At 45.5% G+C, this 18,185-nt stretch overlaps 1 protein-coding gene across 1 annotated transcript in view; it reads left to right on the forward strand.

The window, feature by feature from the left end:
• lama5 (laminin, alpha 5) overlaps positions 1 to 18,185 on the forward strand; it is a 262,541-nt gene that overhangs the window by 129,940 nt on the left and 114,416 nt on the right. Inside the window, 8 exon segments of the mRNA XM_061670415.1 lie at positions 2,761 to 2,905; positions 5,136 to 5,276; positions 5,367 to 5,636; positions 16,900 to 16,983; positions 17,068 to 17,298; positions 17,397 to 17,510; positions 17,702 to 17,832; positions 17,907 to 17,987. Of these exon segments, the coding sequence (XP_061526399.1) occupies positions 2,761 to 2,905; positions 5,136 to 5,276; positions 5,367 to 5,636; positions 16,900 to 16,983; positions 17,068 to 17,298; positions 17,397 to 17,510; positions 17,702 to 17,832; positions 17,907 to 17,987 (1,197 nt within the window).

Here is an 18,185-nt window from a genome sequence, read left to right on the forward strand (position 1 = left end):
GCGGATCGGTGCAGCGTCTGCTGATGCGGACTCTGTATCGGCCTGTCGTGGTTAAGTAGCAGCTGAACCGAAAGGGAAAGTTCTTAATTTACTAGTCAGTCTTATGTTCCTACCCTCTTCTGTGGTCACGAGCTGTGTGTTGTGGATGCAAAGCGGCCGAAATGAGTTTCCTCCGCATGGTATCCGGAAGTAGGGTCATCCGGGAGGGGCTCAGAGTCGAGTTCCTCCGCATCGAGAGGAGCCATGATGAGGTAGCTTTGGCTTCTGGTTAGGATGCTTCCCGGACGCCTCCCTGGTGAATTGTTCCGGGCACGTCCCACTTGGGGGAGGTCCCGGGGATGACCCAGGACACGCAGAAAAAAAGACTATGTCTCTCAGCTGGCCTGGGAATGCCTCGGGATCCTCCCGGAAGCGCTGGACGACGTGGCTGGGGAGAGGGATGTCTGGGCTTCCCTGCTGCGTCCACGACCCGACCTCGGATAAGTACAAAATGGATGGATGCATTCACACATCTTATTCTACACTAAAAACTTTATTATTATTCCGCCGATTTTTGACACTTAACTAGTCCCACATTTTTTATCCGATTCATGCCGTTCCAACTTCAACATTTTCCAAATATTCATGTGAAGTGTATTTTTCTGATTGAAATATTACACACATTTCCCAAAATGTCACATTTTACACCCCAACATTTCCCATTCTATTGAGACATTTCCCATTCTATTGAGACATTCAACAAAATGGTTCCACACAATTCCCATTCCACGTTTACAACATTCAGTCATTAAGAAGTTCTTCAAAACACATTCCCCACATTCCACTTTTTTACCCACATTACACATTTTATCATGTTAAAATACCCACATTCCACTAAATTCTACCTTGTTTCCTCCTCCTTCCACATATCTTGATCCAGTCAAACCATTCCAACAACAAAATGTTTTCCACATTCCCCACATTACCCATATTCTACACTGTGCATCACTAAAACACCCGCATTGTACCCACAATAAGACAAATTCTATATTTTAGCGACAGTTTCCTTATTTCTGCACCGATTCGCAGCATTCCAACGTCTTCAGCTCATTCAAGCCAACCCGTGAGCTATTCCCATTCCTGAAATTTCACAAAATTTCAAAATGAAAATCCCAAAATTCAAAATTTGTACAAATTTTGCCACAGTTTCCTTATTTCTCAACAAGTCGTTGGCTAGTGTGCTATTGTTCTCAGCTTGCGGGAGCGTCGCTTGTAATTGGTCAGCGATTGGAATGCGTGCCAGACTTATTTAGAGTCGTTAGCGCTAAACTGTTTTTCCAACTTTGCTGCATAGTTCCTCTATGCAATGTTAATTTCTTTAGTCAGCTGGTTTCTAGCTCGATTATACAGGGCCCTGCCCCCGTTTTGATATGCGTCCTCCTTAGCTTGGCGAAGTTGCTTAGGTTTGGCAGTGAACCACGGCTTGTTGTTGTTGAATGTGCGAAATGACTTTTTTGGTACAAATAACCTCTTCACAGAAACTGATATAGGATGTGACAGTGTGCGTATATTCATCCAGGGTGATAGCTGAATTTTCAAAGACACTCCAGTCTGTGCAGTTTACACAGCTTTAAAGTTCCATCTTGGCTTCATTGGTCCACTTTTTCACTGTTTTCACTGTAGGCTTCGCGCATTTAAGTTCTTGCCTGTATGTCGGTATTAAGTGAATTAAGCAGTGATTAGACAAGCCCAGTGGTGCACGAAGTTTGGCACGGTATGCGTTTTTAGCGTAGTATAGCATTGGTCCAAAATTTTATTTTCCATGGTAGGACAGTCCATGTGCTGCTTGTATTTAGGGAGTTCGTTGTTGAGTTTAGCTTTGTTAAAGTCCCCGAGAATAATGAGGGGTGAGTCCTGGTGTTTTTTTAAATTTCGTTGAATTGTTCGGCGAGCGTTAGCAGTGCGGTGTTCGTGTTAGCTTGAGGCGGAATATAGACCCCAGCGAGAATGAATGATGCGAACTTACGAATCGAGTAGAATGGCATACAGTTAAAAAACAGCGACTCCAAATGCGGGCTGCAGTGTGTGCTGAGCTCCGTGTCGTCCGTACACCATTTTTCGTTGATAAAGAAGCATATCCCGCCGCCTTTTGTTTTCCCCGATGATTCCATGTCGCGGTCTCCCCTGTGAAGATGGAAGCCTGGAAGCATGACGGCGCAATCGGGTACAGTGTCACAAAGCCAGGTCTCCGTAAAGCAAATATTATTTCTCAACCAATTTGGACAGCTTCAACTTCTACATGAAGAGACAACAGGAAGCAGAGTTGGAGGTGGCGGAAATGAAGATGTTGAGGTTCGCTCTCGGAGTGACCAGGTTGGATACAATTAGAAATGAGCTCATCAGAGGGACGGTCGAGGTTCGATGTTTTGGAGACAAAGTTAGAGAGAGCAGACTTCGATGGTTTGGGCATGCCCACAGGAGAACTAGTGAGTATATTGGTAGAAGGATGATGAAGATGGAGCTGCCAGGCAAGAGAGCTAGAGGAAGACCAAAGAGAAGGTTGATGGATGTCGTGAGGGAAGACATGAGGGCAGTTGGTGTTGAAGAGGAGGATGCAGGAGATAGGCTTACATGGAAAAGGATGACGCGCTGTGGCGACCCCTAACGGGACAAGCCGAAAGGAAAAGAAGAAGAAGAAGAAGATATTGTTCTTTGATACAATTTATTTGTATTGTTTAATATTTTTTTATTGCTTTTATCGTTTTAATTATCACGTTTCAGATGCAAGAACAATGTGGTGGGTCGGCAGTGTGACCACTGCGCATCTGGTTTCCACGGTTACCCAAATTGCCAACCATGTGACTGCAATGAGGCAGGAACTGAGGAAGAAGTGTGCAACTCCTTCACAGGACAATGCCTCTGCAAGGTGAGCATGTTACAAAAACTAAATATTCTTTCCATCCAAAGGTTTTTTTTGGTTTGTTTTTTTAGCAAGCAGCATATTTTAACTCATTCAATGAGATCCCATTTCAGAAAACGCAACGCCTAGAGTACCAGCCATTCAAGACCTAGAGAATATTGTTTTCTACGATTATATATACACCGTATTTACCAGATGAAGGAATAGACTCCATTCTTTGACCAGAAAAAAAGTTTGTTTCTACCTTTTCCGTTCTTTAATAATCAGCAGTAGAATATAGGTAGGTTTTACTAAATCTGGCCATTTCTCCCAGAAACCAAAGAAATTATTTTTTTTTGCAAATGGAACAATATGAAGCACAGAGTGACTTTTATGCATATTTGTTGCTTTTGTGACAGTCCTAACATCTAAACAGTGTTTTTATTTCATGAACCACCTAAAACAACATTTAGGACTGGCTTTTGATTTCAAAATAATAATGTATTTTCCGATACACACGCGCTGTGAGTAGGGTTGGGGATCGTTTGAATTTGAACGATTCCGGTTTAGATTCCGGTTCCTCATTTCGATTCCTGTTCTAAACGATTTTCGATTCCGATTCTTTTAGGGGCCTGGGTCAAAAAAGTTTGCATGGTTTAAATAAAGGGTATCCGAATTATCAGCATCCATTTTATTAGCAGCCCGCACCATAGACGAAAATGAACATTTGACTCGAGGGTCTTTATAACCAGTATCAATATCAAACCTAAAAAACCTATGAACAAAAAGGAAATGTGTGTGGATCTAACTGACTTAATATTGACTTAATATTAATTCATTAATGTTTCAGCTAAAAGTTAAATATAGCATTGTTGAAATAGTTATTTGCGACTGTTTCATAATGTCAAATGGTTTATATGTGTAAGTTTTAACTTGACTTCCTGTTATAAGCCTTTTATTTTGAAGGGTACGCACCGGAACTCAACATTTTGGCACAAAAAGTAACTTCACACGGCACCGGTTATTTATTTATTTATGGATGGAACCAAATGCTATAAAACGCTGATTATTTTCCCTACCCACTGATGAGGCACAAGGTTAGTGTTTGTGATACTGTGAGACGTTTATGTGAATTTTGTCCCAATTCATTGTGATGTAAAGTTGCTACGGTGAAGTTTTAGCCCAATGTTAAGCTTTTTTTTTTTTTTTTTTTTGTCAGCAGCGCTTACGTTGTTGTGAAGACTAAAATAAATGCTAAAAACCATCACAGTGCAAAAGTGCCACCAACCATTTACCTTGTTAGCTGTCTCAATGTTGGCATAGACATATTTTATTGTTTCAGAGTTGACTTCACTGTAGCTCCGCGTGGTGTAGGCTGATGCTCGAAGCGCATCAGACGCGACACATCGTGAAAGCCTCCTTTGCACAATATAATCTTATTCCAAGTGTTGCACTGAGGTGACTCGTCATTCATTTTAACAAAGTGAAGACACACTTTTGTTCGCCGCCGCTGCCGTTGGGCACAGGCACGTCTTCATGCGTGTTCTACGTTGTTGGTTTTTGTCGCTTCGTCGTTAGTCGCGGTTCCAATCGGTTCTCGATTCTTGATGCCCAATCTTAGTTGTGAGTGACGCAACTCACCGGATACCTAACCGTCAGTAATGGACTCGTATTATTCAAAAAGCACTCCATATATGGCAAACATGGTCCTCGTCATAGATCCAAGATCTCTGTTGTACTTGGTCACATTTAAAACACACATACTTCTGCTTACTACCAAAAGACATGCGTTGCGATATCTATACATATACCCTCTGTTCGAGTGTAAAATCATTGCTTCCACTCGTCCCGACTGTGACAGCAGCAACACGGCAGCCATTTCCTGGTTCTGTGGGTGGAACAGAGAAAGCTCGTTTTCTCTTGATTGTAAAATGGTGGATAACTCCCCTCTGCTGGCATGTTTTCGTCATTAACATTGTTTTCATGTTTGATATTAACAATACAGCACCGCGAGAGTCTCCTAAAGCTCTTCCTGTGAAAAAGAAAACATGTAAAACGTAAAAATGTTCTTGCCACTAACTTCGGATTTTTGCACCGAAAAAGATTGAACATAAATTGATCTCTGAACTGAGCTCTCGTGTGGGATCATAAATAACACAGCGGTTTTGTGCAACCTTGAAGGAAAAGTTGTTGCACTTTTGGGGGATTTTGGTGACAAATGATGCAATGTGTGCCCCCCCCCCCCCACAACGATTAGGAGAATGTCCAGGGCTCTCGCTGTGACCAGTGCAGAATTGGTACATTCCATTTGGACCCTACCAACCCTAAGGGTTGCACCAGTTGCTTCTGCTTCGGTGCCACGGACCGCTGCAGGAGTTCAGACAAGAGATACAGCGAGGTAGAACAAATTAAACCTGTACACACCTTCTAATCTTCTAAAACAATGGGATCATCCACACTTTCCTCCTTGTTCCTCTTACTCCTGAAGATCCTGAACATGGAAGGCTGGGTGCTACTCAGTGCAGACAAAAATGAAGTGCCAGTCAACGTGTATCCGGATCAGGACCTGGTGGAGGGCGACCTTAGCGACATTCCTGACGTGTACCAGGACCTTCACTGGTATGCGCCCAATACCTACCTGGGAGACAAGGTGTCATCTTACGGAGGTTACCTGAGATATCGTCTTCACACGCAGACCATGAGAGGAGATGTTTGGTCTCTACCTGCAGAACCTCCCAAACCTGACATCATCCTCAAGGTACACACACACACACACACACAGAAGTGACGAGAATTACAGACTAATTCATGATATGAAATCATTTTTTACCAACGATAACAACAGTATCACGATACAATGATATCAGTGATGGTCAATAAATTAGAACAATGGTTCTCATACTTTTTACCTTCAAGTACCACCTAAAAAAATATTGAACTCTCCGACTACCACAAAAATGATCGTTAAAATAGAATGGTAGTGTAGTAGGCCCAAGTGCAGTGTTGAGAAAGTTCATTTTCTTTGGAAAACTAGTTAAAAAGTTCACCGTTACAAAAATGAAAAATGAACTAGATCATAATTCAAATTTTTGAATTTTGAACTATGGCAAAAAAACTACTATGCCACTATAATACACTAGTTCCCTAGTTTGTCCTAGTTTTTCTCAATATATTGTTGACGGGCTATTCCCCTTAGAATACTGGCCTTTCACTTCCCACTAGTAGCAAGCTGCAACTTTCACCCTACAGTCTCAAAAACATGAGGAAAAACGTGTTGCTTGAATGTTCTTTTTTAAAATAAGGAATTAAACAAAAACAGGACTTTTGTCCTTAATGTGCAAACAAAATGACAATACAGTATGGGAGGAACAATGGTGAAAGGACATTGATTGACATTGATTCATTGCATTCCTTGCCGCTCAGGCTGACTATAATAACAAAATATTTAATTTGATCGATTCTTATATTACAAAACAAAATAAATTCCATATCATGACAGTGTGATGGCGGCACGGTGGACGACTGGTTAGAGCGTCAGCCTCACAGTTCTGAGGACCCGGGTTCAATCCCCGGCCTCGCCTTTGTGGAGTTTGCATGTTCTCCCCGTGCCTGCGTGGGTTTTCTCCGGGCACTCCGGTTTCCTCCCACATCCCAAAAACATGGAGACTCTAAATTGCCCGTAGGTGTGACTGTGAGTGCGAATGTTTGTTTGTTTGTATGTGCCCTGCGATTGGCTGGCAACCGGTTCAGGGTGTACCCCGCCTCCTGCCCGATGACAGCTGGGATAGGCTCCAGCACGCCCGCGACCCTCGTGAGGAGAAGCGGCTCAGAAAATGGATGGATGGATGGATAGTGTGATCAGACAGACTTTTACCAAAAGCATTCTGATACAAATAATACTTTCCTAGGAGGCCTAATCAGTTTTTAGATGGACTGTATTACAAAAGAACCACCAACGAACTCCCATTTATGTCGTGTCCCTGAACGCAACTCGTGTTCTCACGCAGACTTGACATGCCTGCCATGAATGGCGGCCTTAGCCGCGCTGAATTGGTTGCCAAATACAGCGTTTATCCGCCGACATCTGAAGGCCCGTTTATAGTGTGTTCAGATAAGTTTTTCCTGGAAGTCCCAAACAAAGCATGGGACTCTTGAATGAAAATGAACTTTCTTTCGAAAACCATTCTTTGATGCAAGAATGAGCGTGTTCTCAACTACATTCATCAGGCAGAAATGAACTAAGTTCAGTTCACATTGGCACAAATTTTGAACGAGTTCAATGAACTTTTGTTCATTGAACTCGTTGAGGTACAACAGTGCTCCAGTGTTCATCATAAAATAGGCAAGCAGTTTCTAATTTGTATATTTAATATTATTGTAAGCCACTGTAACATTATGCACAGTTTGAACATTAACATTGCGAAATTTGGGGTCGATTACGTGATTTTCAGCTGATCGAGATTGTGTGAAAAACATTGGTTTTATCCATTTTCTGACATTTTATGGTTATAAAGTGACAGAATAATCAAAAGGTACAAAGATCTTGCCAAATGGAACAGTAATAGCTTTTTTTTTTTTTTATATGAAACAAGGTTACTTTTGGGTTTGTTTTAGTACTGGAATGGGAAATTATGAACAGAGACACGCTCTCTGTGTGTGTGTGTGTGAGTGAGTGAGTGATGTGCATACACACACACACACACACACACATTGCATGGTCGTGCTGTACCTCCCCAAAAAAAGGGTGGGACCAAGGGGGCAGCAGCTTTCTCAGGAAAGCCCAGGCTTCCCTCTCCCCAGCCACTTCATCCAACTCCTCCGGGGGGATCCCAAGGCATTCTCAGGCCAGGTGGAGACATAGTCTCTTCAGCGTATCCTCCTCTCGGTGGGATGAGCGTGGAATACCTTACCAGGGAGGCCTCCAGGGGGAATCCTACCCAGATGCCTGAGCCACCTCATCTGGCTCCTCTCAATGCGGAGGAGCAGCGGCTCGACTCTGAGCCCCTCCATGATGCCCGAGCTTCTCACCCTATCTCTAAGGGAGCTATTGTTCTTTCGGTCACGACCCACATAGTTTAGGGTACAAACGTAAATCGAGAGGATTGCCTTCCGGCGCAGCTCCTTCTTTACCACAATAGAACCGATATAGAGTCTGCATCACTGCAGACGCTGCACCATTGTGCCTGTCGACCTCCCGTTCCATTCTTCCCTCGCTCATAAACAAGAGCTCCAAGATACTTAAACTCCTCCACTTGAGACAGGCTCTCATTCCCAACCTGGAGAGGGAACTCCACCCTTTTCCAACTGAGTACCATGGTCTCAGATTTGGAGGCGCTGCTTTTCATCTCAACTGCGTCACACTTGGCTGCGAAGCGCTCTCGTGAGAGTTGAAGATTGCGGCTTGATGAAGCCAGCAGAACCTCATCATTTCCAAAAAGCAGAGAAGTAATACTGTGGTCACCAAACCAGACCCCCTAAACGCCTTGGCTGCGCCAAGAAATTCTATCCATAAAGGTTATGAACAGAATCAGTGACAAAGGACAGCCTTGGTGGAGTCCAACCATCACTGTAAACGAATATGACTTATTGCCGGCAATGCGGACCAAACTCTGATACCGGTCGTACGGGGACCAAATAGCCCGTATCGGAGGTCCAATACCCCATACTCCCAAAGCACTCCCCACAGAATCCCCCAAGGTACACGGTCAAACACCTTCTCCAAGTCCACAAAACACATGTAGACTGGTTGGGCGAACTCCCATGCACCCTTCAGAACCCTGCTGAGGTTGAAGAGCTGGTCCACTGTTTCACGGCCAGGACGAAAACCACAATGCTCCTCCAGAGACTCCAGATTCCTCAAGAGGAGGCGTGTCAGTGGAATTGAGGAGGTCCTCGAAGTATTCTCCCCACCGACTCACAAGGTCCTGAGTCGAGGTCAGCAGCGCCCCATCCCCACTATACACAGTGTTGATGGTGCACTGCTTCCCCCTCCTGAGATGTCGGATGGTGGACCAGAATTTCCTCGAAGCTGTCTCCATGGCCCCACCGAACTCCTCCTACACCCAAATTTTTGCCTCTGCGACCACTAAAGCTGCATTGCGCTTGGCCAGCCGGTACCCATCAGCTGCCTCAGGAGTCCCACAGGCCAAAAAGGCCCGATAGGACTCTTTCGTAAGCTTGACACATCCCTCACTGCTGCTGTCCACCAACGGGTTCGTGGATTGCCGCCACGACATGCACCGACCACCTTACGGCCACAGCTCTGGTCGGCCGCCTCAGCAATGGAGGCACAGAACATAGTCCACTCTGAATCAATGTCCGCCGCCTCCCCCGGGACGTGGGTGAAGTTCTGACGGGGGATTCTGCCAGACGTTCCCAGTAGAGCCTTGCGATATGTTTGGGCCTGCCAGGTCGGACCGGGATCTTCCCCACCATTGGAGCCAACTCACCACCAGGTGGTGATCAGTTGACTGCGCTGCCCCTCTCTTCACCCAAGTGTCCAAGACATGCGGCTGCAAGTCCGATGACACGACCACAAAGTCGATCATCGAACCTGCGACCTAGTGTGTCCTGGTGCCAAGGGCACGTATGGACACCCTTATGCTTGAACATGGTGTTTCATCACTGGACAATCCGTGATGAGCACAGCAGTCCAATAACAGAACAACACCTGATCGGGGGGGGGTTCCTCCCAATCACGCCCTTCCAGGTCTCACTGTCATTGCCCACGTGAGCATTGAAGTCCCCCAGCAGAACAACTAGAGTCAACCGGCGGGAGCACTCTCCATCACCCCGTCCAAGGACTCCAAAAAGGGTGGGTACTCTGAACTGCTGTTTGGTGCATATGCACAAATAACAGTCAGGAACAGGCCCCCCCCACCCGAAGGCGGAGGGAGGCTAACCTCTCGTCCACCGGGGTGAACCCCAATGTACAGGCGCCGAGGCGGGGGGCAATAAGTATACCCACACCTGCTCGCCGCCTCTCACTGTGGGCAACTCCAGAGTGGAAGAGAGTCCAACCCCTCTCAAGAGGACTGGTACCAGAGCCCAAGCCGTGTGTGGCGGCGAGCCCGACTATATCTAGTCGGAATTTCTCGAACTCACAAACCAGCTCGGGATCATTCCCTGCCAGAGAAATGGCATTCCATGTCGCTAGAGCCAGCTTTTGTCGCCAGGGATTGGATAGCCAAGGTCCCCGCCTTCGGCCACCGCCCAAATCACATTGCACCCGACCCCTATAGCCCCTCCCACAGGTGGTGAGCCCATGGGAAGGGGGACCCACGTTACCTTTTCGGGCTGCACCCGGCTGGGCCCCATGGGTGCAGGCCCGGCTACCTGGAGCTCGTCTTCAACCCCCACCTCCAGGCCTGGCTCCAGAGGGGGGCCCTGGTAACACGCTTCCGGGCAAGGGAAAATGTTTTCATATATTTTCAATTATCATAGGGGTCTTTGGAGCTGTGCTTTGTCTGGTTCCGCACCTAGGATCTGGCAGGGTCATGTGTGTCCCTGCCAGGGGCATAAAGCCCCAGACAACTTAGCTCCTCGGATCATTGGGACACACAAACCCCTCCACCACGATAAGGTGTCAGCTCAAGGAGGGGCAGTATATTCTTCCAAAAGATTTATGGCATCTTCTCTGATCGCATCAGACAGGGCAGCGTCCCATGTGTCATCTTGTGAGTGGTCATTTGTCTTGGCTTCATGAAAAGTTCTATGGACCAGGAAAGCTCCCTTTTGTTTTACAGGTGCCATAAGGTCTCGAGGGTCATACAGTCCAGAGACTTGACTCAGCAGCTCTCTTCTAGTGGATGGATCTGGGGTTTGTCTCCTCACTTCTCCTCGGTGCAGGTTATGGTTATGGCCAAGTCTCATCTTTTTCTTCTTCTTGGTGAAATTGACTGCAAGCTTGTCATCGTCAAGGGTTTATCCGACAGGCTTTGTTGGCATCTTCTGAGAGTTGGTTCGGCAAAATTGTAGTCTTTGACTCAAACTACTTCGTTGTAGGCTCCCTACTCCCAATTTGGTAAGAGTAGACCCATGGTTTCATCTCGAGTCCTCCAGCCTTGAGGATCTGCTCAATTGTCTGTAGGGAGCTTCAGATGTGCAAGGTCATTGTGGGAAGTCAGCATATCGTCTTCATAAGAGTCTTCTTCTAGCACACAACCTTCTTCCTTGAGGTGGTTGATAGGAGGCAAGCTGCCAGTCTCTCTCATCAAAATTTGACCATGCATCCGGCAGGTTTGTCTCTATAATTTTTACCCTGCTAATGGAATAATCATGGATTTCCTCATTTTCGGAGTCCCGCCAAAAGAACCTGTGCAGGTGGACCTCTGTGTCTTCTAACCAGACAGATTTGTACATTTTCCTGGTGTCACCAAGAGCAGCGAAAACTCCAGTTCTGAACCTCAGCAGGACATCTCAGATGGCATTCAGAGCATCAGGACCCTTGAGAAGAATGTCATTTAAGATCAAGCCTCTATACTTCTGGCTACTGTTCCACACTAGCCTCACTGGAGTAGAGACAGAAAGTGGGTTTGGTGCAATAAGATGACTTATGTACTACACAGGCCAAGTGTCATTTCTTTCACCCCAGGCTGGCAGTTCCTGCAACAGCATCCTCCGCATCTGGGCTTTCAGGCGGCACCAATGCTGTCCCATCTCCACCACTTAACAAAGTATTTGCTGGTGTTGGCTGTTTGGGACTGGGTGACAAGATGGACAGGAAACTTACCGGCATCTCTTCATATTTGAGCACTGCAGTCCTCATTGATCTGGCAAAATGGGTTTTTAACATATGGGCTGTGAAGGTAACTTGCTCAGACATAAGGGTGACTACCTCCAACAGTCTTTCCAAGGGGTCCATCCCAGAATACCCAATCACCAACAGAGCAGACTTTCTGGAGTACTAGCTGGCCTTCTTTGTGACTGAGGAGGAGCTGAATTTCTGTAGGTCTCTTGAGCTCCTGAAGAGGAACGTCAGGAAATATTTTCTGTCGTTCCCTGGCTGAGACATGCTTGTGAATATCTTGCATAGCACACACTATTTCATGAGACTTCAGGGTGCCTCTAGGAGTTTTGATGTGGATCTTGAGCAGGTAGCGCTTGGCACAAGATTAGGGTTAACCCTAACCCTGAGCCCTTCATCCCTCCAACACCATGGACAGCAAGATTGACATCTTCAGACTGCAGATGCAATTTTCTTGGAGCTGTGTGGGTTGCATAGTTCGTAGCTGATGCCAGGTCAATCAGTGTTCCGATTTTCTGTCCATCATTGGCTTTTACTTTGAGTAGCATTAGAAACCCACGGAACTCTTGAAGCCTACTTTGTGCAGGAAGTCCCCCTTAAGCCACAGCAGAGTTCAATGTACATGATGTTGCATTTGAGAAGGCTTTCCAAGACTCCTGTGCTAGTTCTGGTGAGTTGAGATAGAAATTCCTCCTGTCCTCTCAGTTCTGTCTGGTTCAATCCTGGATGCTGTTTGGGACGGGTTCCTGGTGGGCAGAGGTAGTAATGGTGCCGATCTTTACACTCTGGATTCCTGCACAGGTAATTTGTCTTGCTGATTGATCAGCCTCATGGACTTCAAGGCATCTTTTGCAGGCACCGTGTTTTCTCACTGCCTCCCTCTTCTTCATAGGTTTTAGAAGTCTTAAACCTCCTACAGAAGTAAAGTTTACTCTGATGTAGTCTTGGGTCTGGCATACCTTGCTTGGACGTTTGTCTTTGTCGTATGCAATTTGTCAAAGCGGTTCTGGTTTGACGTGGGGGTGGCGTGCCCTCTCCAGGTCGGAGATACGATCCTGCCCCAAGTGGAGGAGTTCAAGTATCTTGAGGTCTTGTTCACGAGTGAGGGAAGAATGGAATGGAAGACCGACAGGCGGATCGGTGCACCCTCTGCAGTGATGCGGACTTTGTATCGATCCGTTGTGGTAAAGAAGGACCTAAGCCGGAAGGCGAAGCTCTCGATTTACCGGTCGATCTACGTTCCAACCCTCACCTATGGTCACGAGCTGTGGGTCGTGACCGAAAGAACAAGATCCCGGATACAAGCGGCCGAAATGAGTTTCTTCCGAAGTGTGTCCGGGCTCTCCCTAAGAAATAGGGTGAGAAGCTCGGTCATCCGGGAGGATCTCAGAGTAGAGTCACTGCTCCTCCACATCGAGAGTAGCCAGATGAGGTGGCTGGGACATCTGGTTCGGATGCCTCCTGGACGCCTCCCTGGTGAGGTGTTCTGGACATGTCCCACCGGGAGGAGACCCCGGGGACGACCCAGGACACGCTGGAGAGACTATGTCTTTCAGCTGGCCTGGGAACGCCTCGGGATCCCCCCGGAAGAGCTGGATGAAGTGGCTGGGGAGAGGGAAGTCTGGGCGTCCCTGGTAAAGCCACTGTCCCCGCGACCCGACCTCGGATAAGCGGTAGAAAATGGATGGATGGATGGATGGTTCTGGTTTTCCACAGCATTTCTCTCCACAGCATCATATACTGTATGAGCCAGTCAGGATATCTGGAAGTTTGCCTTCAAATGATTTTGTCACCAGTGGCGTCTTCATAGCTTCTGCATTTGCAAGTGCATTCATGTCGTGTAAGACTTTCTCAATGACTTGGATTAGCTCTACTATCCTTCTTGGCTGGTTACTTCTGATGGGGAGAGTTGCTTGGAGTTCTTCTATGATCTCAAGGGCTATGGGAGTGAAGCAAGATCTCGTCAGCTGTGCTATGGGTGGATAGGCGGAGATCTTTGGCCACTTTCTCATCCGGGCTATCGAGAAGTTTTAATTACCACACCTGTTTTGAGCTGGTGCATTTGTCTTGTCTCTGAAGGGCTTCCCATTCCTTCCTCCATCGGTAGAAGTTGCGCTTGTTACCGTAAAAAATCACCAAGGCTGTGGGCCTTAATTTGATGGCGGATATTAGGGTTGAGCTGTGGACTGCGGTTGGCTCCCTTTTGGAGTCTTCCTTTATTTTTGCTGCTTGAATAAATGCAGCCTTTCCTGACACCAGCTTGGGGAGGTCTAGTTCGCGCTCTCAGTCGATAATTGAAGTCTTTCTGTTCAGCTGGTGGGGCCCAGAGGTTCCACTGCAGGTGTGCCTCTCTTAAGCCAACACACTCTCTCAGTCTTCACTCTGTCAACCTTCTGGATCTCGCTCAGACCAGGTGCGCCCTCTGCATCAGCTGATTTGCACGCTGTAATCTAAACTGCCTCCACGTCTTCATTGGCTTCTATTACTCTTGAGCCCTATTGTGTGAATTTTCTGAAGTTATCTTTTAATTCCTCCAGGGACATCTCCATGTGGGTCCTCACAATGCTATTGGCTGGGTGAGAAAAAAGCATTTCAACTGTTGTTCTTTCTCATTTTAAGTCTTGTAGTGATTTGGTTTCAGCCGTTTTGGTGCACGCTTTTTTAGGTTGACAGAGGACTTTATTCCACATGTCCCAAAGTGACCTTTCTCTTGTTCTTTTCTACAAGCAGAGCTTCACTGGTCACTCCTGTTTTTTCCACTCAGGATCCTTACGTTTTTCACTGTCAAGTGTTCTTTTTTTGTGTGAATTCCACACACTTGAAAAGAGGAAGAACTCGATTCGGTTGGATTCCACTCGATACTTTGTTGTACAGCACAGCGGGCACAGGTGAGGAAAACCCAATATACCTCATTTCAATTGATAGGAAAAGAAAAAAATACTTGCAAAAGAATCATTAATCCTGAGCTTTAAACCAAGATTTTCCACAAATTAAATATTCGTATTTTAGACAAGAAGCTTTACATTGCGTTTTTAAACTAGGCATGAATTTTAATGACTATTTTAAAGTGCAGTGGATCTGTATGCCTTTTGTGCTGGAACAGTTTTGGGGAGGGGAGTTTGACATACTCCCTCTGCTTATTTTTTTTAACTTTTTAAATATTCTGATGTTAATTGAAAATGCTTTTAGGGGACAGACAGAACGGACAAGGGGAATAGGGTTGCGAACCACAGCAAAACAATAGTTAGACAGTCTCGATACCACAATGTTGAGGTCAGTGTGGACCACAAGTAACGTTACAAAAGTCAAATCGTGTTTTCATTTTTGGATGGGGGATACACCGGGTGAGGACATACAAGAACTAACCAATAGGACAAGATGAGAGAGGACAGGATAGGACAGGATCTGGGAAATGGGCAAGGCAGTGCTACTGATGAGTGGTGCGGTTTTATAGTGTCTAAACAACTGTAAGGACCTTTGAGTCAATATCATAATTCAACCTGTGTTACTAAGAGTTGGGAAGTTTGTTACTGTATTTCTGTAAATTTTTCATGTATTTGTACTAGAGTATTTTTTATTGGCGTGCCCCGTTGAGCAGAGTCCCTACAACGATGCTAAGCTAGTGGGAGCAAAGTGTCGGTGCATTCCATGTATGACACGAAAACCAAAATAACAAGACGAATGTTACAGCACTATCTACAGCACAATGTTATTGTTGCACACACGCCGTACAATAAGGGAACTATGAACTGGGAATAACCTTTCATTGGTAAGAATATCCTTGTGCTCTTTTTTGGTGGGCAAACGCAATGTTTGCTTTTTTTATTTTGCATTTTTACTGAAGATTTTTTTAATTTTGCGAGTGGCTTCAGCACTTTTATCAGAGTTGTTTTTTGCCCAAGTATCAGTACTTTTGACAATCCCTGATTGCTATCATATATCATTGGACTCTCACATGAACACAACAGCCGTAACACCCCAAAATTATGTTCAATTGGTAATTTAATATGTTGAAACATTGCCAGATTATTAGTGTCATTGATTAAAATGGCACAAACACGGCGGCGGATGCCACATCCTTGCAGGCCTTGTCAACCTAAACAATCATATACCGTTGCCCTTGCACCGCAACATGAACGCAACAGGTATAGCACCTCAAAATTATGTTCAAATGCTGATTTATTTAACTCAAAAATCGCTAATTTATTAGGGTGTCATTTATTAAAATGATGAACACCGCGGGGGCTGTGAGGCTCCTCGTCACTGGCTTAAGCCAAGCAATCATATGCCTCTCTCTCTCTCTCTCTCTCTCTCTGTCTCTCTTTTTCTCTCTCTCACACACTTCAACACAACATAGCACTCCAAAACTGTTCAATCGCTGATTTAATATTTTTTTAAAAACCCTCTAATTTATTACGCAGTCATTGATTAAAATGCAAGAATACAGTGCAATGACACACTACCCAAGCCGTGGACATCAAAGTCGCAAGCAGCCAATCCCCATGACCGTCCAAAAAGTCATAAAATGATGACTGTTTAACTGTCATCCTCCAAAACTATTTTATCAAGCGTTCAAGCCTAATGAAATAGTACGAACACGGCAACGTGATGCCAGGTGTCTGCAGTGTTGACAGCTACCCGCGCCCATCAAATTTGCGGTCGGCTGAGCCTCTGTCCAAAAAATATGTCACAAAATGGAACACCTGTATAACGTCCTCCTCCAAAAAACATTTTTCAAGAGTCCAAACCTGATAAAGTAGTATGAACACGATGTCATGATGGCAGTTGTCTGCCGTGTTGAAAGCCAGCAGTGCCCATCAAAGTCCACAGTGATATGATGCCACCGATCATTTGACTTGATAAGTGCTAACAGCTGTGTTATGTCATCTTCCAAAATAGTTTTTCAAAGGTGAGTGATGCAATGCATGTTAAAAACCATCAGACAATAAGCCTAAAATTGTCTTTTCTGGTGATAATTATTTCTGTAGGCAATGTTTTTAAGTCCAGAACTATGGAATAAGTGCCAATGTTCACAGCATTAAAGGGCTTCTTTAATTGGCTAATTAATGGGTTATTGGAATTTTATTATGCGAAATATCGGAATCGGTCTAAAAAAAAAAACATATTGGTCAGGCCCTAACACAAACTACTCCATGAACTACAATTTACAAATACACAAATGTAATCGACACACAAACTACATGCAGACAATAACGTAACGATACACAAAACACGCAAAATGTAAGTGTGTGTGCGTGGGTGTGTGTGCGTCCAGGGCAACCAGATGACGGTGGTGTTCTTGGAGCGTGAATATGCTTCTCCTGAGGAGCCACATTTAGGAATTGTGCACATGGTGGAGGTAAAGTGATCCCGGCGGTGCTCAAAGTGCCCTTCAAAGTCCAAAGTAGGAATGTCGAAACATGCTGCCTGCTGCCTCACACAGGGAAGTTTCCGGCACGCTCAGACTGGCAACTCAGTCTCCAGGGAGGAGCTAATGATGGTTCTGGTGGCTCTGGAGTCCCTGCAGATCCGAGCCCTTCATTCCCACTTGGCCCACTCGGTGTCACTCCGTGGTGCCATACTGGAGGGTGCCGAGAGCTTGCCCGCTGGTCGCCATGCCAACAACGTGGAGCTCTGCATGTGTCCTGCCAACTACTTGGGAAACTCCTGCCAGGTGAGGAGGAGCCCCCGTCACTTAAAGGGACGGCATTCCTTTTTTTGACTTTTTTATTTTTATTTTTTTTCGTTTTCTTCCTACATTTATGTGCACAGAAATGTGCTCCAGGTTTCTACAGGGACACCATCGGACTCTTCCTTGGAAAATGTGTGCCCTGCAACTGTCATGGACATTCTGATCAATGTTTAGATGGCTCAGGAATCTGCATGGTGAGTTCAGTGCAGTTTCTAGGCGGAATCACGGTTCATTATTATTCTTGTGACGAACATTTTCAGCCAATCACAGGCCTGAAAGAAAGAAACAATAACAGCAATGGTGGATAGAGGACAAGTGGACTGAGATTGAAGTGAATTATTTTCTTGTGTTGTTCTCATCTGCTGTGTGTTTGTGTGTCTGTCAGAACTGCCAACACAACACGGCTGGCAACCATTGTGAGAAATGTCAGGGTGGTTTCCTTGGCAACAGCAGTGTGGATGGAAAGACGCTGTCATGTTCCAGTTGTCCATGTCCACTTGGAGTGCTGTCCAACAAGTTAATACTTCCGAAAACCTTCTTTCCTCCAAGTACATACCGTCTGCACTAATGACCTGTTTGTGTTTGTGCAGTTTTGCTCTAGGTTGCGTGCAGAAGAACGAGCGCATGCATTGCTTGTGCATGCCCGGTTATGCTGGGCTACACTGTGAAAGGTAAGCCAACAAAACAACAACAAACAACACATCAACAGCTAAGAGTGTCCCGATCCAAAATTGATATCGGACATTGGTCCGATATCAGCAAAAACTAGTATTGGATTATTATTATTATTATTGGACTGCGTCTAAAATCCCATTTAAAAGCATTCGCATACAAGCAATCCATTCCAAACGCCGCTTTAGCACTTTGAT

This window comes from Phycodurus eques, chromosome 1 (genome assembly GCF_024500275.1).
Source record: "Phycodurus eques isolate BA_2022a chromosome 1, UOR_Pequ_1.1, whole genome shotgun sequence".
In the NCBI taxonomy this organism is placed as follows: Eukaryota; Metazoa; Chordata; class Actinopteri; order Syngnathiformes; family Syngnathidae; genus Phycodurus; species Phycodurus eques.